The following is a 23,913-nucleotide window of genomic DNA, read 5'->3' on the forward strand; positions in this document are numbered from 1 at the left end:
AGCCGAAGGCTCAGAAGCGCTTCCCCGGCTGTCTGGATTGATACGATAGCGCTCCGGCGATGAAGGGGCGCACGTGGGGCGCTCCGGCGCTCGAGGATCGCTCCGGCGATGAGGCGACCGTGGGGGAGGAGGCTGCAGCGATCCCTGCGATGGCGACGGCGTGCGATCACTCAGAAGTGATCCAAACGCCAGGAAGCCCTCAGGACGATTAAGGGAGAGGGAGAGAGACACCGCTGAGCATAGGGCGTCAATCTCCAGCCGCCAAGGTGAAGTTTAGTCCAGACGGTGAGGGCGGCAGTTTGAGGAGGGCAGTCAATAGGGCAAGCGTCAGGGAGATGGGAAGATACTGACAGCTTGCCTGAAGCAGCAGGCAGACTCACCACCGGTAATTATAGAAGGGAAAAGGACTGGAGTTGGAGAATCCAAAGTTTCTGGAACAGTTCAGATAGTAATCAGAGAGATTTTCAGACAGTGTCACAGGCTCAACTGAGTGAACTAAACTGGGACTCTGTTGAGCAAGTGGGCGTGTCTGAAGAGAAATCTCTTAAAGGAACACACTCAGTGTAGGCTATCAACTACTGAACAACCCGAAGCTTTGGATTCTCCAAGCTGCGCGTTGGAGAAACTTCTGTTTTAATTTTATAGTTTTAGTACACATACTTGTGTACATAAGGCAATTAATTATGATCTGTATCAAGGAATATTAAGTTAACCTTAGTTTGAACAAACTGTTATTGTAACAAAAACTTTCATCAAGCAGCTTGCTGCGTGCAAAAATTATTCCAAATGCTATTTTCACATTTCATGTTAAATTATGAGTCCATTTAAAGAAATCAGAAGACCAGACAAAGAATAAACTCTTCTGCTCTCAGCATTATTTCTCTCAGTAAGGCTAGCTGGCAGTTAAGCACTATCACTACATGGAGCTGCCCACTCAGAAACCACAGTTAGTCCACAGTGCAGCAGCCTTGCTATGCCTATGTAACACCTCTGCTTCGTGAACTGCAGAAAATCTTCAGATGAAATGCAAGATGCTAACTACTATCTATAAAGCTCTGTGTGAACTAGGACCAAGTTATTTGGAGAACATTTGTCTCTGATAGTATCTGCCTACTCTCTATGATCAGATAGAATGGTTTACTTCAGGTCCTAACAATTAAACAATGACATCTAGTGGGTTAGAGTGCCTGATGGGTCCCTCTAGTTTGGAACGTATGAAATATTTTTTCAATTGTTTCCTCAGGACAAATTTTAATATTACATTGCTTTTTTAATTATGGGTGAAGCCACCCATAAGTTGCTTCTGGACTTGGGCAACTCACAATCAGATGAATACATAATAAGTAAATAATAATACATAACAGATACATATTAAGTCCCCATATGTATACATTTCTTTCTCGTCAAATAAGGCCCCACATATTTACATTCCTTATGTCTAAATAGGTCAAGCCCTGCACCATCTTTAATTTAACTAAGAATGATTGCTGGAGTTTCATCTAATGCCAATAAACATGATTAAGTGGCATTAGAAAAAAATCAAAAATAATTTGCTCCAAGGATAAGTTAAATGTGATTGCAGAATTTAAAATTAGTAATTAATTAATTACAGATTAATATTACATTTTTTGTAGTTCTACGATAAACCTAAATGCAGCAAAACAATATAAAAATACCTGATGGTTCCTGTGGGAGAGGGAAGAGGGCTGATCAAGTGAGCCATGTTGTCTGGAATGTTTATTGTTAGGGGAGAAATCTGGGGTTGTACAGGTTTCACTGGGGACTGTGGGGACTCCTGTTTTTCTCTCTTTTCATTGGATAAAGCTGTAAATGTTATCTTGATGTTTGTGCTGGGAAACCTGAATGTACACCTGAAAAGTAAAAAACAAAGGGTGTTAACTAACTGAAATTATGGTTTTCTGTATTTTCATAATTTTAACAGCATTCATATTAATAAAAATAGTAAAAAAGAAAAAATGCTCAATTGTTATAAAGCTACATAATGAATATACTTGTAGTAAGAATCAGTGGTAAATACAATCACATTCATTTAGAAATTTGTTCTTTTGTGGATTTTACTTTTAATTTTTATATAACAAAACTGCAATCGATAATCATTTAATAAATTCTGAAGTGGCATAAAAACCAGCATTCAATTTGTCTCAAAATGATTTAAGCTCTTAAATCAGTAAACTATGAGGCTAACGCTTTAAGACTTATTCTCAAAGCAATGTTGTACAATGCTTCACAAAAATCAGGTGATTCAGAATAGTACAAAGACAATATGGAACATCTTTGCAGATCACATCAATCCATCCTCATCCACCCTTCTTCCCTATCTGGATTTGTGTTTTTAAAAAATAAAAAATGTAAGTGTATTAAGGGAATTTTTTTGCAGCCATATTTTTTGCCACTGAAAATGTTAATAACAGTCTTATACTGACATATGGGTCTAGTATATGACAACAAGGACTATCTCATCCCACTTGAATTGGCCTGCCCTACCCGTGCTGACAGAGGAGGCCCCATCGGCCAGGGAATTCTGGCCGGTGGGGTCCAGGAGAAAAGCTTTCTCTGCCATTGTGCCTGCCCTTTAGAATATCTTGTCTCCCCAGAGTGAGGTCGGCTCCAATCTCCTTACCTTTGGTAACAGCTTAAAGATCTGGCTCTGCCAGCTGGCTTGGGGCTCCAACAGAGGGATTTCACATTAGGGGTGGTTGAATAGATTAACAAAATTCCACACCCCTTCTCATCATACTCCTTCCCTCCATCTTTTTAGCTAGGCTGATTTTATAGAATTGTGTTTATATTATTATAAATTATACAATTTTAACTTTTAATATTGTAAGTCACCCAGATTTACTCTGTGGCAAGATAGGCAGTTAATAAATGTTACAAATAAATAAATATTAACATTTAGGTCATTCTGAACATATTTATAAGGATTTCTTCAAAACATAGTATGAAATTAAGATAAAGTCAACTGATGGAATTCTAAGGGAACCCACCCCATTGACTAAGGCTAAAATATCTGAAGATTTCCTTACTTTCTTTTTTTAGGTCAAAATGGTTTACAAATAAATCCTATTTAAACAGAAAAATATTTCTCACACAGTATTAAAGCCTTATAATTATATGGACAGACTCAGAATTGCCTGAAATATAATTATTTATAAAATTTCATCTCCATATCAGTTTGGCCCATTATATCCTTAAGTTAATTTCCTTTCCAAACATTTCAGGGTTTTTTTCTACAAAAGAAAAACTAATTACAATTATACGTGGCCAACAGCACTTTTAAATGATGTCTTAACCTACAAGGACAGCATTGCTTATCTACAAGAAACTCATTTAATCGAACATGACAAATCTTAATAATGAAGGAATGGGTGGGAGAGGTTTGCCTCACAAATACTTTGACAAAAACTAAGTGTGACCATTCTGATTCAAAAAGATATTCAATTCATGTACAACACGTTATTTGATGTAATAACAGGGATTCTAATAAATATGGTTAATGTTTATAGGCCTAATTTAAAGATCTCTTATTATGTTTTATGAATGTTTTCAATATTGAATGAGTGAATTTAATGATTAAAGTGGTAACAGGAGTTTTTAATAAAATATTGGATCCTCAACTTGGAAAAAAAAACAACTGGTGAGAGAAACAATCACAATTCATAGGGAGAAGAATAATTTCTTCCTTGCGCTGCTTAGATAGTCCATCGAATGGGTTAATCCTCATCTGATTGGCCAGAGACTGAGTAAGAGTTTATTTAAACACACCTCCTCTTCCTGTTTAGCTCCCATTCCTTACTCAGTGCGGCCTTTAGAGACTTTTTTCTTTTAGCTCCATTCACTGGACTTTCTAAACTTGGAGAATTTCAACATTTTCATTATTTTTCATCTGGCTAAGAGCCCATTGATCTGCTGGCAGTTTGGGAGGTCCCGATCGATGGAGCGCCACTCAGTTGAGCCGCAGCTTTGCCGGCGGCGGTTTGGATTTCTTTTAGCCGCTTGCCGCCATTGGCACTAGGACTCCTTTGACTGCGATTTCAACCTAATTGGCTGTCTGTGAGTTGCTGGGGGAGCGCGTGGGAGGCCGTGTTGTCGGTCTCGCAATGTGGGGATTGAGGATAGCTCCGTGTTGTCAGAGCTCAGTTCTCCCTCGCTTTGCCCGCATCGCCATTACTCCAGGGACTGTTCTGTCAGCTCTGGTTCTCTGCAGGCTCAATTCAGCTGCCAAAGGGGCGGTGTTGTCTACTGTGCGCCATTTGACTGTACGAGACTCTGGGCACTTCAGGAGCTGTTCTGTCGGTTCCGCGCTCTCCCACAGGGGCTTTCTAACATTTGTGGAGCTGTGTTGCCTGCTCCCAGTCATTTGGCCACCATTTTGTGACGCCTGAGGGCTGTGTTGTCGGCCCTGCACCATTTTGTCTGGCACCGTGTGAGGCTTTTCTATAACGGGGCTGTTTTTGCCAGTCTTGCACCATATTGCCCCAGTTGGACTTTCTTTTGGGGGCGGGGGCTCTGCAGCATTTCTCCGACTTGCCTGCCTATCCCTGCTGGCCCTGCCACTATTTGTTTTGTTCAGGAGTTTTTTCGCTGCCTGCACTCCTGTATATTCAAATATTATTTCAGCCATTATTCCTTCCAAGATGGCCGATCGCAGTTGCTCCCCATCCAGGAGATCCAAATCTCCCTCGCAGCACAGGGGCAGATCCAAAAACAAGCATTCCTCCAAAGCTAAAACATCTCAAACTGCACCTTCTACTTCTTCTACTGCAGCAGAAAAGGATGCTAGGAGAAGGCATCTGGCGCTAACCAAACAATTTGACAAGGCAAAGAAGCAGGCAGAAACCATCATCCAACCTTCACCACCCACAATGGCAGCTCCATCCACCCCAGCCTCGGGGCAAGACACCTCCATTCAGACTCACCAGGATATCTCTTCCTGATCTCCAAACATTTCTTCTGAGGCTCAAGAGGACCAGACCGTTGTCAGAGAGGTCTTTTCTCAAGGAACTGATTCCACCTCGACTATGGCTAGGCAACCACGTGCTTCTAAACCATCTGCCACCGTCACTCCTACGGCAGCAGAGCTCCGCCCAGAAGAGGGCCATACCTCTACCATCCCTCAGAAAATGTGCGACCTCATTGCACAAACAGTGGCTAGAGGCATTGACATGGCCCTCACCCAAAGGGGAATTCTGGCCCCATCATCTGCTCCTGTTCCAACACAACGGTCCTCCAGGGCTTCATCCCATCTGGATAGTGATTCTTCTTCAGCCGCCCATTCCCCTTCACCTTCTCACCATAGTGACCAATCGCTCCTCGATGAAGAGGAGGCCTTTGATTACAGCCTCTCTGGTGATGAGGAGGAAACCCCATCGGTGAGGCCCTGTTCCACGGGTCTCTTCCAACATGAGCTGTTTAAGACCTTATTACATAAGGCCAAAGTCACTGCCAATATGGGAGTTTCCCTGGCACGCACAGAGGATTCTTCGGATCCCTGTGACTCCAACAAGCTACTTTTTACAGAGGCTGTTACTGAACAGGATGTTGTACCATCCCCAAAACTCTTCATTGATACCATCCAACGCCAATGGGCCCAGCCCAGTCCCATATCAACACCAAGTGGGCTGGACAAAAAGCTGTACACGGTGGAGCAGGAGCTCGAGGACCTCAAGCTCCCCACAGTTGATGTTCCCATGGCCAGCCTGACCTCTCCCAGCATCCTACCATCTATCTGATGCTGCCGAGGGCCTTCATACAGAGGACAGACGGGCCGAAATCTCTACCTGTAAGACCCAACAGGCTGCTGCGTGGGCTATCAAATCAGCTACAGCAGCCTCCTTCTTCGCCAGGACGTCCCTCATTTGGCTGTCAGATGCAGGCTAGAGCGTCTCCTGAGGATGCTTGTTTACACCAGGACATCAATAAGATGATCGCCATTTTTAAAATGTTTAATATAAGATTATACTATTTTAAAAGGTATAGGTGATAAAATGTTTAAAATTTTAAAATGTTTAATTTAGAATTTTTAATGCTGAATAATTAGAAATTGACAATTGGTTTATGAAGGAATAAAGAGGATAAATGTTTAACTTAGAATCTTACTAGGAAGCAATGTTGAAAAAGAAAGGTGTTTGAGGGATGAAAATGAAACTTATTAGTGTTTGTTAACGCTTGTAATATTGTTAAAGTTATTGGATTACATACCAAGAAAAAGGCTTTTATATTCAGGAAGAAAGAATTTAACCCAATTGATTTTGAGAATTTACAAAAGGGAGGTTGATGAATTTGTAAAAGAGGAGTTAAAGAGTGTGAGGGAGTTTTAAACTTTGTAGTAGGTTAGTATATTTTAGCTTTTGCTTGTTAAATATGATACCCTGTTTTTGCTCTGGGAAGTCGGGGGGTGGGGAGAGGGGGGGATAAAATTGTTGAATAGATAAAGGTACAAATATAAAAGTAAATGTGGGGAAAATGTTATAACAAATGAAATGATAATATCAAGATATGATAAATATTGGAGGAGTAAGAGGAAAAAAGATGTATTCAGATGATACACTGATTGATTGATTATATATTGTATGTATGCTTGTTTATAAAATAAAAACTTTTCAATAAAATAAAAATAAGATGATCGCCGCTACGGAGTATACTGCGGATGCAATTCTTAACTCAGCCAAATTCGCTTTGCGCGCTCTGGCTTCCAACATCACATCTCGCCATCTTCTCTGGTTACGCCATTGGGAGGTGGACAGGAGGACCAAAGGGTGTCTCGCTGCGGTCCCCTTCAAGAGTGGGTCCCTCTTTGGAGAGGCCTTGGACCCAGTCTTAGTTAAAGGTAGGGACAAAAGAAAGGTCCTCCCATTCGCCTCCAGACGCTCCAATAGATGGTCTGCTTTTCCCTATCACAGACAGTCCTTTTGATCTTCAGATCCCGGGTTCCAAGCCCCGGCCCCTCCGCGACTGTTCAGTCACTCAACCGATAGGTCCCACGACAGGCAGCCTTTCAGAGAGTGCACTCGTCAGTCTCAGTCCAGACGACCCTTTTGGGGCTCCAACTTTCATCCCTATTGTAGAAAATAATGATCCCTCTCTTCACGGACCCATTGATGCCTGGGCCATTCAGATGGTCTCCCTAGGAGTCACATTGGATTTCATTTCTGAACCCCCACGACATTTCATCAATTGTTCTGTGTCCACTGACCCTTCCAAGAGAGCTCTAATAGAAGCCGAAATTCAGCACCTACTAACCATTCGGGCCATTGAACTAGTCCCTCCGGAACATCAGGGTGCCGGCTTTTATTAGATTCTTTTCTTGGTGCAAAAGAAGTTGGGGGGCAGCAGGGCCATTCTGGATCTGAAACGCCTGAACGTTCATATATGGTATAGGCGTTTCAAGATGCACACTCTGCATACTATTCTGGGCGGCATCAGATACGGAGATTATTTGTCATCTATAGATCTCTGGGAGGCTTATCTCCATGTTCCAATCAGACTATCCCACAGGAGATTCCTCAGATTCTGCTACGGGGGGGCTCATTTTCAATACAGAGCCATGCCCTTTGGACTTTCCTCCGCCCCTCGTATTTTCACTAAACTCTTAGATGTAGTGGCAGCTCATTTAAGGGCGTCACCGGTCAGACTGCAATGCTACTTGGATGACATTTTAATTCAATCTTCATCATTCCAACAGGCACAGAACGATCTCCAGGTGACTATCACGGCCCTCCAGCAACACGGTTTCACTGTAAATTGGGAGAAAAGTCAACTGACTCCATCCACCGACTTGGTCCACCTCGGGGCCCGCATCAATACAGTGGCAGGTCTAGTATTTCTGTCGCAGGAACGGTGACGCAACATCCAGGCTACGGTGCAACAGGTGAGGTCTCTATGCAGGGCACCTCGCCTCCTGCTTTCTCAATTGTTGGTCAAATGATCTCGTGCTTGACAATCGTTCCTTGGGCAAGATTGCACTCACGACCTCTTCAGTGGCTTCTATTATCAAGCCATAAGGCATGTATTAGCAACTCCAATACCCGGATCAGGTCCCCCCGAAGGTACTCAAATCCTTCAACTGGTGGACGTCCACAGCTCTGACAAAAGGGTCCCTCTTCCACGAGCCTCAGCGCCTGATTCTTATCACGGATGCCAGCCTCTTTGGCTTGGGCGCACACCTCAACGCCCAGGTCACTCAAGGGCGTTGGACGTCCAAGGACCTCCTCAACGACGTCAACTGGCTGGAGTTGCGTGCCGCCCATCTACCCCTCTGCCACTTCCAACGCCAACTGTCCGGGCACCACGTGCTTCTCAGGATAGACAACATCACGACAAAGGCCCATGTGAACCGACAAGGCGGGATGCACTCCAGGATCCTAATGAGCAAAGCCGCGCAACTGGGGCTATGGGCGGAGAGACACCTACTTTCTCTGCAAGCAGAACACATAGCAGGAATCTCCAATTCCCCAGCAGACTGGCTGAGCAGGACTACCATCGACCAGGTGGAGTAGCAACTGCATCCCGCTCTCTTCCATCAAATTGTGTCCCACTTGGGCCAGCCTCAAATCTGTTCGCCAGTCCAAGCAACGCTCAAGTTCCTCGCTTCCTCTTCAAGTACTGGACTCCGGGGGCCGACGGGACCAACACACTTCGCTGCAAGTGGCCTTTATGCCTTTCCCCCAATATCCCTGATACCGAAGGTTGTGCGGAAGATCTTGGAGGAGAGTGCAGAGGTCATCCTTGTCGCTCCATATTGGCCCCGAAGTCCTTGGTTTGCGGACCTCAAGGGGCTGTCAATCACCCGCCCATGGAGGATCCCACCGGATCAGATCTCCCTTCAACAGGGGGCGGTGTACCATCCGGAACCCCAGTGGTTCCAGTTAGCCGCCTAGCACGTGAAAGGGAGATCCTGAGACAAGACCACTTCTTGGCCGAGGTAATATCCATCCTTCTCACTTCCCACAGAGGGTCCACCACTCGTATTTACGACGCAACTTGGTCTTCGTTTCATCGCTGGTGTGTCTCTTCGGGGATTGACCCCACAAGAGTATCCATTCCACAAGTGCTGGACTTCCTTCAAGCGGGTCTCAACGCTAGGTTAGCAGTCAAAACCCTAAGACAGATCGCGGCCTTGGCAACTGTTCTCACCTGCAAGGATTATAGCATGCTGTCTTAGCATCCACGTATTAGTTGTTTTTTACGGGGAGCTTCCAACTTTCGCCCTCCCCCCATCCACAGGTATCCCTCCTGGGATCTTTGTCTCATCCTTCAAGCCTTAACAGCCTCACCTTTCGAACCACTGTCCTCCGCCAGCCTCAAGTTTCTGACTTTCAAGGTTGCCTTCCTGGTCGCTGTCACTTCCGCTCAAAAGGTGTCCGAACTGGCGGCTCTCTCTATACACAAGGACTTGTGCATATTTCATTCGGATTGGGTCGTTTTGCGGATGGATCCCACCTTCCTCCCTAAAATCAACACCTGGTTTCACAGGGCCCAAGAAGTTCTGACTTCTGCCCCAGGGCCACTCATTCCAGCGAACATCGCTGGCACTCTTTGGATTTTCGTCAGGCCTTAAAAAAATATATTGCCAGGACAGCTCCGTTCCATAAATCTGAATCATTATTCTGTTCATTTCAACCAAGTTCCCTTGGCTCAAAGGTGTCTTCTCCCACTATCACTCACTGGCTCAAGGCCTGCATTTCCCTGGCCTACGAATGAAAGAACAAGCCCCTTCCTGGCCACATCACAGCCCACTCAACACGTAGCGCAGCTACCACAGTGGCCTGGGCCACCCAGGCTCCTCTTCTTGAGATCTGCTGAACGGCCACTTGAACTTCACTGACGCCTTTCATTCGCAATTACAAATTGGACAAGTTTGCATCAGCTGAAGCCGCTTTTGGTTGCAGAGTGCTCCAACAGGTCCTTCCTCCGGAGGGTCTGCCTGCCTCCTCTTCTTCTGCCCCCCCCCCGAGGGATATTTAACTTGGGTATATCCCATTCAATGAACTCTCTAAGCAGCGCAAGTGAGAAGGAACATTGGACTTACTTGAAGGTTCTTTCTCCTTGCGCTGTGTGAGAGTCCATACCCTCCCTTATTGGGGGTCCCAGACTTCCTTTGACTCCTTTTCCGTTCAGGTTTTTGTTTCTTCAGATCTGGACTTCGTTTCAGAACTGGGGCTAAACTGGAAGAGGAGGTGTATTTAAACAAATTCTTACTCAGTCTCTGGCCAATCAGATGAGGATTAACCCATTCGATGGACGCAGCGCAAAGAGAAAGAACCTTCAGGTGAGTCCAATGTTCCTTTACTCAGAATTGTATCACAAATGTATTGAATTAAGATATATGTGTTTTCTAAATAAAATCTACTGCACTTGGATGACACACAAAAAGAACTTTTATTTGCCCCATTACTTGAGACAGAGATTAAATCAATAATTTTAAAGCAGGCAAGTGGTAAAACACCAAGATTGGTTTGATACCCTAAAAGTGGTATAAAAGCTTTATGGACCTTTTAGTGCCAAAATGTTGTGAGATCTTTGATAAGGGAATTGCATCTGCAGCATTCAATCAGGCTTATATTAGTTATACCAAAAGCAGGTAAAGCCCACACTCTGGATGCTAATTATCATCCAATCTCATTAATTAACATTGATACAAAGATCATTAACAGTAGTGTTAGTAAATATTGCTTGTTATTAAGAGTTATCAGACTGTATAAAAACTAGGCAATCAACCAACAATAGATGGGGCGTTGGTCCTACCTGATACGCTCCTTCTCGTTGAGTGGAGACAGCAGCCAGTGTGGGTACCACTCATCCAATCAGATTGAAGGACTGAGCCAGCCAATAATTTCAAGTCCCGCCCCTGTTGCCGGGCAGACCCAGCTTTGGCGAAGACTCGTAAGACTGACTCGGCGTGTGGGCACAGAAGGCAGCAAGCCACCAGGTAAGTAAAGAGAGAAAAAAGAACAGACAAAAGACACAGCCGGATAAGGGAGGGTCTGGCTGCTGTCTCCACTCAACGAGAAGGAGCGTATCAGGTAGGACCAACGCCCCTTCTCCATTGAGAGTGGAGACAGCAGCCAGTGTGGGACATACCCCAGTTCACTGTCCCGAGTTTAGGGTGGGAACCGGCTGGTCAGCAACAACCGTCTCCCCGGCAACGACACGCTGAAGCACCCGTCGTCCGAATGCTGCCTCCGCCGATGCAAATTGGTCCAATCGATAATGACGTATGAAGGGAACCGGCGAAGTCCACGTGGCCGCCCTGCAGATCTCGAACAAAGGCGCCTGCGTCGCCCATGCAGCAGTCGTAGCAGCGCTACGGGTGGAATGAGCGGTCACTCGAGCTGGACGCGGAAGGGAACGAAGGTCGTAAGCCGAGGCAATGGTATGCCGAATCCAACGACCGACAACAGATGAGGAGACCTTGCACCCTTGGGAAACGGGCAGAAATGATACAAACAGCGACTCCGAACGACGGAAAACAGATGTCCTCTTAATGTAGATCCGCAAAGCCCGCCGTACGTCGAGCGAGTGCCATCTGCGCTCCCGGGGATGAGCAGGATGCGGGCAGAAATTAGGCAGAATGATTTCCTGCGATCGGTGGAAAACTGAATTGATTTTTGGGACGAAGGTAGGGTCCAAGCGGAGTACTACACGGTCCGAATGAAAGACACAAAGGTCAGAACGGATAGACAATGCTGCTATCTCTGATATACGACGGGCCGACGTTATCGCCACAAGAAAGGCCACCTTGCAGGTGAGTAGACGGAGACTAGTAGTTCGCAAGGGTTCATACGGAGATCCCGTAAGCGACTCCAATACTAAAGGGAGATCCCAAGTCGGATATCTGTGTAATACAGGAGGACACAAATTCGTAGCTCCTCGAAGAAAACGCCGGATTAGGCGATGTTGCGACAATGATGGCAGAGATCCGCAGACCAGGACCGAAGACAGCGCGGCCACATGCCTGCGTAACGTATTGGAAGAGAGGCCTTGAGCCAGACCCTGCTGCAGAAAGCATAAAATGTCCACAATGGATGGCTGAAGAGCAGAAACGCCAGACTCTGAACACCAGGAACAGAAGGCACGCCAAGTGGCAGAATAAATCCGATCCGTAGAAGGGCGGCGCGAGGCCTGCAATGTCTGAATAACGTCTGGCGGAATATGTACTGCAGTCAGAGTGCCCCGCTCAACCGCCAAACGGTCAGGCTGAGCCAGGCCAGGTCCGGGTGCAACAGAGCGCCCTGGGACAGAACGTCGTCCTCGAGGGGGATGCGCCACGATGGGGCCACCGAGAGGGACACAAGGTCCGCATACCAGGGTCTCCGGGGCCAATGAGGTGCTACAAGGACCACTTCCGCCCGCTCGTATAAGATCTTGCGAACAACCCTGGGTAGGAGTGAGGTCGGGGGAAAAGCGTAGAGAAGACCCGCCGGCCATGGAATCCGAAGAGCGTCGACGCCCGCAGCCCGAGGATCTGGGAACCGGGCAAAAAACCGTGGCAGATGAGCATTCGCGCTTGTTGCGAAGAGGTCGATGATCGGCATGCCGAACCGACGCGACAGCTCCTGAAAGATCCGTGGATGGAGGCGCCACTCCGCGTTGTCCACTCGACGACGACTCAGCCAGTCCGCTTGGGAGTTGTCCACTCCGGAAATATGCTCTGCCCGGAGGGAGCAAAGGTGCCGCTCTGCCCAGAATCCCAGTCGCAGGGCCAACAGGAGAAGCGACCTCGACCTGGTCCCCCCCAGCCTGTTCAGGTGCGCTTTCGCTGCAACATTGTCCGTCAGAACGAGGACGTGGGAGGTGGAGACCAGATTCCGGAAGGCCCTGAGAGCCAGGAAGATCGCCTGTAGTTCTAGCCAGTTGATCGGGCGGCGGGACTCTGCCGGGCTCCAAGTGCCCTGAGCCAACTGGCCTTGACAATGGGCCCCCCAGCCGAGGAGACTGGCATCTGTAGTTACTACCACCCTCTGAGGTTCCAGGAAGAACGACCCCGCAGCTAGGGCCGGGGAGCGCCACCACCGCAGGGATCGGCGAACAGCAGGAGGGACCGGAACCGGCCTGGATGACGTGCCTCTGCCCGCCTTCTGCAACGGCAAGAGAAACCATTGAAGTTCCCGTGCGTGCAGTTGTGCCCAAGGAACTATGGAGATGGCCGAGATCATCTTGCCTAACAGTTGGGAGAGGACAAGAGGGGAAACTGCCCTACAAGCTTCCACCTTGGAAATTAACTGACGAATACCTGCCTGTCTATCGGGGGACAGGAACACCTTACCCTGAACAGAGTCGATAAGGGCCCCCAAATGGACCAAACTGGTGGACGGGGAGAGGTGACTTTTATCTAAATTAACCGAGAAACCATGGGCCGCCAAAGTCTCTACAGTAAGGCGAACATCCGAAACTGCCTGAGAGAGAGAAGGGGACAACAGGAGAATATCATCGAGGTAACATAAAAGCCTAACAGAACGGATACGAAGAGAGGCCGCTAAGGCGGCCAGTACCTTCGTAAAAGTACGGGGGGCAGAGGAGAGACCAAAGGGTAACGCCCTATATTGATAATGGACCCCACCGTAACAAAACCTTAAAAAACGCCTATGGGAAGGAAGGATAGGGATGTGCAAATAAGCCTCCGTAAGGTCTATGGAAGAGAGGAGATCGCCCCTCCGAACACCGGCTAAAATAGTTTGCAATGATTGCATTTTGAATTTACGGTACACCACGTACCTATTCAAACGTTTCAGGTCCAAAATAGGGCGCCACCCCCCCGAAGATTTGGGAACCAGGAAAACCCGGGAATAGAAACCCTGACGCTCCTGACCCGCAGGGACGGGTTGAATAGCCCTAATGGTCAGGAGATGCTGAACTGCTGCGTCCATAAGGGACTTTTTGTCCGAATTACGAGAAATCGGACAGCAGACAAAGGAGTCAGGGGGGATGGAGACAAATTCGATAGCAAGACCAGAACGAAGAGTGGCTAGGACCCACTGATCAGAGGTGGACCGTTCCCAGGCGGCCACGAAGATGGCCAATCTGCCGCCAATGGGAGGATCAACAATGTAATTAACGCCGGCGACGGATGAAACGACCTCCTCCCCCTCGAAAGGGCCGTTTAGACCCGAACGATCTGCCCCGGAATCCCCTATCCTGTGAGCCCCGATGCCTGCCAAAGTTTGTGGATGGCCGGGGCGAGGGAAGGGAAGAGTAGGAGGAAGGCCCCCCAAAATCATTACCTCGAAACTGGGGACGAGAGGGATAAGGGGAGAAGCGAGAATCCCCCCTGCGGAAGGCCGCCGCCAAAACCTTTCGTTTGTCCCTCGTCTCGGTCAAAAAGGGATCTAAGGCTGCCCCAAACAAAAGGGACCCCCCAAATGGGACCGAAGCGAGCTTCCACTTATGTCTGGCGTCCGCCTGCCAATGCCGGAGCCAGGTCAAACGGCGAGCCGTAACAGCCGAGGCTAACGATTTGGCAGCGAACCGTGCAGCGCCGAGTGTCGAGTCCGCTGAAAACTGAACCGCAGCCACAATCTTGTTAAGGTCATGCTTGATACGAGCATCCTCTGGAGATAACTTCTCTTGTAACTGGCGGAGCCATAACAACGTGGTGCGGTTAAAAAAGGATGCCGTTGAGGCTGCCTTGATGGCCCATGCGGCCCCTAGATGTGCCCGTTGGAGAACCTGATCAGTACGGCGTTCATCAGGGCGTAAGTTTTCAGCGGGATCGCCCGGAATGGCAGCAGAAGACAGGAGAGCAGCGACGGGGGCATCTATTGACGGAAGTTGCAGAAGAGTGTCCAGTTCAGCTGCGACGTGGAAATTCGTACGGTCAGACGAAGACGGGATAGGAGCAGACCCCGGCGAAGACCACTGCCGCTTCACGACATCCAGGAAAAGCGGAGGCGTGGGGATAGCCGTAATCGGTTTGGCCGGCTCGGCGAACATCGGGTCCAAAGCCCCAGGCGGCACTGAAATGGAAGCTTGGGAAGTTGGGGAGGAAAGTTGGGCCGTATTGACGGCTTTAAACAGAAGAGATCTGAACAATGCCTGCGGAAAGAGGGCAGTTGACGGCGGCTGATCAGGTGGAAGATTCTCGTCGTCCGACAACCCAGAGTCGCTGTCGTCCACATCCGACAGGGTGGAGAGATGACCAGCTTGGGAGCACGAAGGAGAATGAAGCGCTCTAGAGGATTCGAGCCCCGAGGAACGAGGCTGCTCTGGCGAGACAGATCTAACAGAACCAGCCACACTGGAGGTACGACGGCCCTCCGCCAAGGTCTTTTGTACCGCAGCTTCGATCATCTTTTGCAGTTGGTCGGTAGGAAGAGGACAAGTCACCACTTCCTGGGACAGAGCCGGATCCACGGGAACCGTAGAGGAATCCTGAGGAGATGGTATATCAGGAACATCCTCGACAGTGGGCGGAACAGTAGTGCCCCACAAATTCGAAGTGGAGATAGTGACAGGACAGTCCCTGAGAGACAGCTGGTCAGGAGTAGCCGGCCGGGAACCCTGTAGCGGAGCAGAAGCCGTCGATGACTGAAGTCCAGTGCTCGCTTTTGCACAAAGTTGAGTGAGGACTTTATCCCTGCGTTTTTCTACTTTGTCCAGCGCACTGCTATGCTTCCTACTCTTGTGATGCCCATGAGAAGATGGGGCAACATGTGACTGTGCAGGGTCTTGATGCGAGGTAGATGTATCCTCCGACTGCCTTTGAGTAGAAGAACTGTTTTTACGACCATATTTGGATTTGGCCAATGACTTCGGCATAATGGCAGATGCAACAGTCACTAAACGAAGACAAGGTGGGGAGCGCGGCAACTCCACTAAATTCAAGTCCTGTGCCCACAATTCCAGAAGCAAAGGAAGGGGAGCGCAGGCACTCCACAAAATGGCCGCTGCAATTAGGGAGACAGCAAATAGTGGCTGGCAAGGGCGGCGGAAATACAAGCAGCTCCAACAGTCAAAGGGAGGGGGCGCGAAGCTCCACGAACACACGCACAGCCAGCCAAAATAAATATATTCCAGACAGATGCCCTTTGGGGTTGCCAACAGCAGGGAAGACCAGCAGTTCAGATGCAAGCACTGGGGTGGGGGGGGGGCGCGAAGCTCCACACACACACGCTCTTGATGGGCAACTAACAGGAAGCAGTCCAGGCGCTGTAGCAGGGAGACGTGGTAACAAGGGAACCCTTCAGGCCCGGCTCAGCTGATCGTCGGCTGTTAGAGCTGCAGAGAAAGGGCGGGAGCCTAAAAAAAACTCCACTAATTAGCTCAGCTGTTTGTCGGAGATAAGAAGCGGCGATTCCAGCGCTTTTAGCAATGACGGAGCTTAGACAGCAGAGGAGGCAACCGGAACAGCAAAGGCAGCAAATTCGGCTCCCAGGAGGCTTAGACAAGCAAGCCCAGCAATCCAAAAGACCAAAAAAATAGTCAGAAAAAATTTTAAAATAAAGGTCGTACACGGAGCCTAGGGGCGACAAAATGGCCGCCGCCACAGAAACGGCGCGAAAAAACGGCCTAGAGGAAAAAAGCGAGGCCCTGGGGAAGGCGTTTGGCAAGGAAGGGCCAGATCCTGAAGGAAGGGGAATGCCAAGCCAGGCAGGGGCACCGAGGAAGCCCCCCCAGGGGTCCCCAAGGGAACAATTCAAACGCCCTCACACCAGAGTCCTAACAGCCCTTAAAAGGAAAAAAAAAAAAAAAAAAAAACTCACAAAGTCCAAAGGCAACCAAGTCCATAGGGATAAGCAGAAGAAACGTCAGAAAACAGTCCAGATCAAAAAACACCAAATATTCCAAAGCAGAACAGATAATTCGAAGAAAGCAGACAGAGCTAGAAACCCACACGCCAGTCCAACTGAAGGACTGAGCCAAAGCTGGGTCTGCCCGGCAACAGGGGCGGGACTTGAAATTATTGGCTGGCTCAGTCCTTCAATCTGATTGGATGAGTGGTACCCACACTGGCTGCTGTCTCCACTCTCAATGGAGAATAGTTGTAACTTTAACTGATTTGAATAAAAACGAAGATCAACTTGTAATTTTATTAGATGCCGAATAGTCTTTTACAAAATATAAAATCAATACATGTTTGTTGTATTAAATCAGTTCGGATTTCCTCTGGAATACCTAAAATGGATTATTCTATTATATATCACTCACATTTAAAGTAAAGGCTAATGGTATATTCTCATTAGGTTGCCAAAGTATTAGAGCTTCAGCTTCAATATCTGTCCTTCCAAAGAACAGTCAGGGTTGATTTCCTTTAGAATTGACCGATTTTTTATTTAGTTTTGTATTTTGTATTTTAATTTTCTTCTGAATAAAATAAAAAATATTTTTTAAAAAAGAATTGATTAATTTGATCTCCTTGTAGTCCAAGGGGCTCTCAAGAGTCTTTTCCAGCACCAGAATTATGTATCTTTTGTTGGCAATGTCTCTGCTTTTCAGTACAGGTAGTCCTTGACTTATGACCACAATTGAGCCCAAACTTTCTGTTACTAACTGAACATTTGTTAAGTGAGTTTTCCCCATTTTACTAACTTTCTTGCCGCAGTTGTTAAATGAATCACTGTAGTTATTAAATTAGTCAAACTGTTAAGTGAATCTGGAATCCCCATTGTCTTTGCTTGTCAGAATGTCACAAAGAGGACCATGTGATCCCAGGACACTGCAACCCTCATACATATGACTTAATTGCCAAATGTCTGAATTTTTATCATATGACCATGGGGATGTTACATGAGTCGTAAGTATGAAAACTGATCATAAATCACTTTTTTCAGTGCTATTGTAACTTTGAACAATCACTAAATGAATTGTCGTAATGCACTATCTGTATACACTTGAATATTTACATTACAAAGGTATATATAGCATTCTTTACTGTTGACTGCTATAACAATATTTTAACTTCATTCCCTTTTCCTGTTTTCTTTTTTCGTTTTTGAAGTCCTTTATTTTCTTTGAGAATGTATGTATTTGCATTGTAATTTTCTTTGCATTTCATTTTTTTCTTTTGCTATTACCATTAAACATCTTTTTTTAAAAAAAGCTACCATCTGGATCAAAAGCTCTTTGCTCACATGTGTAAATTTCACCATCCTTTACGGCTTTAAACCATGAAAAATTTAAAGCACCAGACTAACAGAAAAAAAGTTTCTAAAGAAACAAAATACACTGCATCTTTGCAGTCTAAAAAGAACACTTTAAAAAAAATTGCCTGCAGGGTGTAGTTACTGTAGAAACCAAGCTCTTCATCATTTTCTCCAAGCTGAAGACACAAAAGAGTTGGAAAGGAAGGATCAATGGGAAGTAGCTAATAAAGTTCCTTGTCACATCAGCTGCAGGGAAATCAGACATTAATTCATTAAACTTACCATGTAATGCTTCTGGAATTTGAGGCTCCTCTGTACAAATACAAAAGGAACTCTGCCTATGGTAACACTACAGTATTTGGTGATTCTAAAGACCAAGAGTAAATACAAGCTTGTTGTGTGATGGTTAAATTTTATCTTCAACCTAAGCTCATGAGCAAATATAATTTGATAGGAAGAAAACAGCATGTCTACACTTGCTTCAGATTTCAAAAAGCTTCTTTCAACAAATTATACAAGTTACTCAAGTCATTTCTCATAAGCCCTAACCCAACTTTTTATTTTATCATTCTTACTATTTTAATACAACAAAACTGATACATTTTTTTTCTCCTATTTACAGAATATGTAGGACTTCCAAACAAAACTGGCATTATAGGGTGGAAAAAAGTAAAGAAACAGAAAGCTATACTGAGATGAAGAGAGGGCAACGTGGTTCACATTCAGATCTCATAGATGTCCGGTAATAATCTTCAGGAAACTGGCATAGCACAAAACTAGATACCTGCTGTGAGAAGTGTATTTCTTTACAAGAATGCCTCTAGACTTTGTATACACTCCACACGTATTATAACAAAGTAAAGATATAAACCTGCAGTTTATTTGGAAGTTTGCTCACAAATCTAGGAAAAAAAGATAAGTTGGAACAATATGAAGCATCCAAAAGGACAAGACAATTATGTAGAAAGTAATCTCATCAGTGCTTTCTGGTAAATGACTGCTGTAAATGCAATTCTCAACACAGCCGCCATGTATGAATAGGCAAGGCAACATAATGATGAGCATTCTGTGAAAATACTCACAGTATAGACTCAGAACTCCAAATGTAGCCATCAGCCCATGGTCTAAACGTGTTAACATTTCCTTGTTAGTTGCATTTAAGCCAGTGATTGCACTAATCACATTTCTAGCAGCCAACTATGTCTCCTGAATATTAATATAATAATTCCATTACTAAACAGAAGCCAACAGCCAGGTGTTTCTAAAACATGTAAGATAGTGTTTTCCTCTAGAAACAAATCTCAGCCCATGCAGTGTATATCTGTTGTCTTAGGTTACTGGGGGGTTTCTATCTGCTCTAACCCTTTTCTTCTTCCCAAATTTACACTTCCTGAGATTTTCTATACTGTACTTTGGCATCTTGCTTCCTTCTGTTCCATGGTTCCTGTTATATCCATGCACACATAATTCTCCATCATCGCTTCCAGGCTTGCTCTTCCTCACCCTATTGCTGTTGTTTTGAGGAAGTCATTTACTCAGGGGCTCCTTAACAGCTCTTGTGGCCCATGTCCTCTACAGTCATCACCTTTCCTCACTCCTTCAGCAATTTTGGCCAGGGAGTGCAGGGGTGGGGAGAGGTCCTCAGTTCTTGCTGGGCTGCTTTTGTGCTTTAGAGGAGGAAATGTGTTGGTGCTGCTGCTTCTGTTATCTTATTTTCCCCAGTGCTGCTACCTCCACTAAATTCTCCTCTTCTCTGTCCTGAAGCTCTTTCACATATTATCAAGTCTGAGTCTCACAATCACAGATACACATTCCTGTTCTTTACCAAATTCCCAATTAAAAAAAGATACCTCCTATTAACTCAGCCTTGCCCATTTAAAAAAAAACATTTTCCAATTGAAAAATCCCCCAATCCAGGTGTGCAAAGTTTGTCACGTCATACCCAAAAAGATATGAGGCTGTAATTGTGCCAATGGTGCTTCAACAGAATACTGAGTGAAGGGTATGAATACTTATGCCAATGTGATATTTCAGGGTTTTTTTCTTTTTAATAAATTTACAGATATTTCTAAAATTCTGTTTTTACTTTGTCATTATGGGGTACTGAGTTGACAAAATTGACAAAAGTGAAGGGGGTCTGAAAACTTCCTGAATGCACTCTATGCTAATTGTATTGTACCCATTCTCTCAGACAGGTATATAAACATTTTTCATTGGAGCCAGACTAAGTTTACCTACACATAGCTCTAGTGAATTTATTAGCATCACCATCTTTTCCTATTTTTTTCATTCACTGGAACTTCTATGTTGCCTGTTACCATTTAGATAACAATATTTACTGTAAATTATTTTTTAAATCCACAATATATTGATTTTGATTGATTTTGAGCCCTGGTGGTGCAGTGATTGCAATGCAGTATTGCAGACTGACTCTGTCCATTGCCAGGAGTTCAATCTTGACTGGATCAAGATTGACTCAACCTTCCATCCTTTGAGCTCAATAAAATGAGGATCCAGATTGTTGGGACCAATATGCTGATGTTGCAAACTGCCCAGAGTGTGCTGTAAAGCAGGAATCCCCAACCTTTCTGGCTCCGCAGACTGGCAGCGACAGGAGGGAGTGGATGGTTTCTCACACATACATGCGTTCCGCTTGCGCAAATGCAGCTTCACATGCTTGCCTGTCGACTGCCTGTGCAGCCCGGTTCCCAACAGGCTGCAGCCACAGTAAAGCACTCAGTATGTGAATCACTCCTCATATAACCATGAAGAGTTTGGTTAACTATTTAGAGCAGTAGTTAACCTTCCCAAACCTTTTCCTTTGTTACCCAAAATTTTTTATCAGAAAATCATTTTACCCAATGTAATTAAACACTTCAAGTAAAGTTAAATGTCCCTGTTGTGATTTGGTAATGGGTCTGCATGTCATTAGCCAAAGAAAAACCACCTTTATCTAATTTTGGATAATTTACCCAGGAATGGGAAACACTGTTTCAGGGCACCAGTTTTTTGATCTGTACAGTATATCATTTCAGTACATTTCCTACAATCAATGTGAAATCATACCTTTTCAAACATGCTATGCTATTTATTTTATTTATTTATTTATTTATTAGTTTGATTTATATGCCACCCTTCTCCGGAGACTCAGGGCAGCTTACAATGTGTTAAGCAATAGCCTTCATCCTTTTGTATATTTATACAAAGTCAGCTTATTGCCCCCACAAACCAGGTCCTTGGAAGGATGGTAGGCTGAGTAAATCTTGAGCCTGGTGAGAATTGAACTCGCAGTAATTACAAGCAGCTGGCAGCTAAATACTACTTTAACAGTAGTTTAGTCCACTGTACCACCAGGCTCCTTACTACATACATAGCTATGCTATGCTAACTTTTTTTTTGACATACAATTTGCTCCCTCTGCCCCTGGTTAATGTTCAACAAGCACAGCAGATCATCACTAGTTTTAAAAATATTTAAAAACCTACTTGGTTAACATAGTATACAGTATTAATTCATATAACCTCCTGTACTTCCCATTCAGTTTCAAGATTGTTCAGTTTTCTTTTGATCCAGTAGTCTCTGGAACTGAGAAGAATAAAAGGAAACACTAATTTGCACTGTGGGGATTCTGCAAAACATCCTAGCCAATATAACATTTCAAATAGGCTTTTGCACAAATCCAGAACTTATATATGTGAATTCATAGATGAATACTAGAAAAGCTAACTTACAAGTAACTAATTCCTCATGGTTTCTATGATTAATAAACTGCAACACCCAGAGACAGATAACAGGTCAGATAGCACTCAAGCTAAAAGCAAGCAAGAGGAACAGATTAACAGGGACACAAGAATGGAGCAAAAAGAAATTCAAGCTATCCTGTGGTCTAGAAGAATAAAAGACAAACTACACAAACAAGAAAAGAGCAATTTCCAAAGTGAGACAGCACATTTGTGATCTTTTCCAGGAATCATAGATGAATGTAAAAAAATGGAAATGGTCATTTGGTTCATCTTGGACACAGGGGCCAATGTTCTTGGGGTGATAAGAAAGGGCAGTTCCACACCCAGGTACAAGAGCCTGAGAGACAGCTACAATCTACCTGTACTAAGGTGCTATCATAGCTAAGCCAGGATCTGTTCTTTTCCACTTCCCCCTGCTTTTTCTTACTATCAGTGGTCACTGCCAAAAGGAAAGCAACCTTACTTCCCCATCCTACCCTCCTTGGGTAGAGGTGAATTCCAGCATAGGGAATGGTAACTGATCTCTGACGCCACTGTAGGGCAGTAACCCAGGCCTGTTTATGATATGAGCAAGGGAAGAAAGCTTCGCTATGAGATTCAGTGCTTCTGTATTACAATAGGGTCTCTTCCAAGGAGCCAAAAGCTTTGCTCCTAGACACACTCTACATAGCCATCGACCATATGCTTAGCTCCAATGTCAACAAGCAACTCATCATTGTGCAACTATTACCATGGCCTAAGCAAGCCACATAATTGTTTTTATTAAGCATTTTTATGTTCAGTAACATAATGTGATACTCTTTATTGTCTTTATATGCTGGATTCCCTAGAGACCTTTGTATCAATGTACAAAAAGTTTTCAATGTAACAACAAAGTTGACAATTTGGCTTACAGTCTGCATATAGGATGCAAGTCACTAGAATGTGGAAATACTAGTTGACTATGAATTCTAATTTATTTATTTATTTATTTTATTCAATTTGTATACCGCCCTTCTCCTAGTGGACTCAGGGCGGTGCACAGCCAAAACTAAAACACATACCAATACAAAATTTAAAATTATTAAAAGAACTACATACTTTGGCCCCAAATTTAAAACAATTCAAATTAAAACCCATTGACAAATTAAAAGCTAAAAAACTAAAAAAAACTAAAAGGGGGGGGTTCACACCAGCCCTGCTTGATGGAAAAGAAAAGTTTTCAGGGCACGGCGAAAGACCCGGAGATCCGATATCCTTCGTATCTCCGGGGGCAAATCGTTCCAGAGGGCAGGAGCTGCCACAGAGAAGGCCCTCCCCCTGGGGGTCGCCAGCAGACATTGTTTAGCTGACGGCACCCGGAGGAGCCCCTCTCTGTGGGAGCGTACTGGTCGGTGGGAGGCTATCGGCGGCAGAAGGCAGTCCCGCAAATACCCAGGTCCTACGCCATGGAGCGCTTTAAAGGTGGTAACCAACACCTTGAAGCGCACCCAGAAGACCACTGGAAGCCAATGCAGCTCACGCAGGAGAGGTGTCACATGGGAGCGCCCCCTCGCTCCCATAATCCCCCACGTGGCTGCATTCTGCACCAGTTGGAGCCTCCGGGTGCTCCTCAAGAGGAGCCCCATGTAGAGAGCATTGCAGTAGTCCAGGCGGGAAGTGACGAGTGCCTGAGTGACTGTGCGTAAGGAGTCCCGATCCAGAAAGGGACACAACTGGTGAATCAGGCAGACCTGATAAAAAGCCCCTCTGGCCACGGCCGTCATATGCTCTTCTAAAACAGCCGTGCATCCAGGAGGCCGCCCAAGTTGCGAGCCCTATCCGTGGGGGCCAATAACTTGCCCCCAATAGCCAGCGATGGCACCAGCTGGCTATATCGGGATGCCGGAAGCCACAGCCACTCGGTCTTGGAAGGGTTGAGTCGAAGCCTGTTACCCCCCATCCAGATCCGCACGGCCTCCAGGCACCGGGACATCACTTCAAGGGCATCGTTGGGATGGCCTGGGGTGGAGATGTACAGCTGAGTATCATCAGCGTACTGATGGAACTCCACCCCAAAGCCACGGATGATCTCACCCAGCGGCACATAA

At 45.7% G+C, this 23,913-nt stretch overlaps 2 protein-coding genes across 2 annotated transcripts in view; both read right to left on the reverse strand.

The window, feature by feature from the left end:
- FOXK2 (forkhead box K2) overlaps positions 1–23,913 on the reverse strand; it is a 61,583-nt gene that overhangs the window by 28,215 nt on the left and 9,455 nt on the right. The window contains exon 2 of the mRNA XM_034407753.3: positions 1,677–1,871. Coding sequence (XP_034263644.2) covers positions 1,677–1,871 — 195 coding nt within the window. The remainder of the gene's footprint in view (positions 1–1,676; positions 1,872–23,913) is intronic.
- On the reverse strand, positions 14,074–15,777 carry LOC148115431 (uncharacterized). Its single transcript, XM_087888201.1, has one exon. The coding sequence runs from the start codon at positions 15,775–15,777 to the stop codon at positions 14,074–14,076; it is 1,704 nt and encodes a 567-aa protein (XP_087744327.1).

Source organism: Pantherophis guttatus, chromosome 2, assembly GCF_059756535.1.
Source record: "Pantherophis guttatus breed Tessera chromosome 2, ASM5975653v1, whole genome shotgun sequence".
NCBI classification, from domain to species: Eukaryota; Metazoa; Chordata; class Lepidosauria; order Squamata; family Colubridae; genus Pantherophis; species Pantherophis guttatus.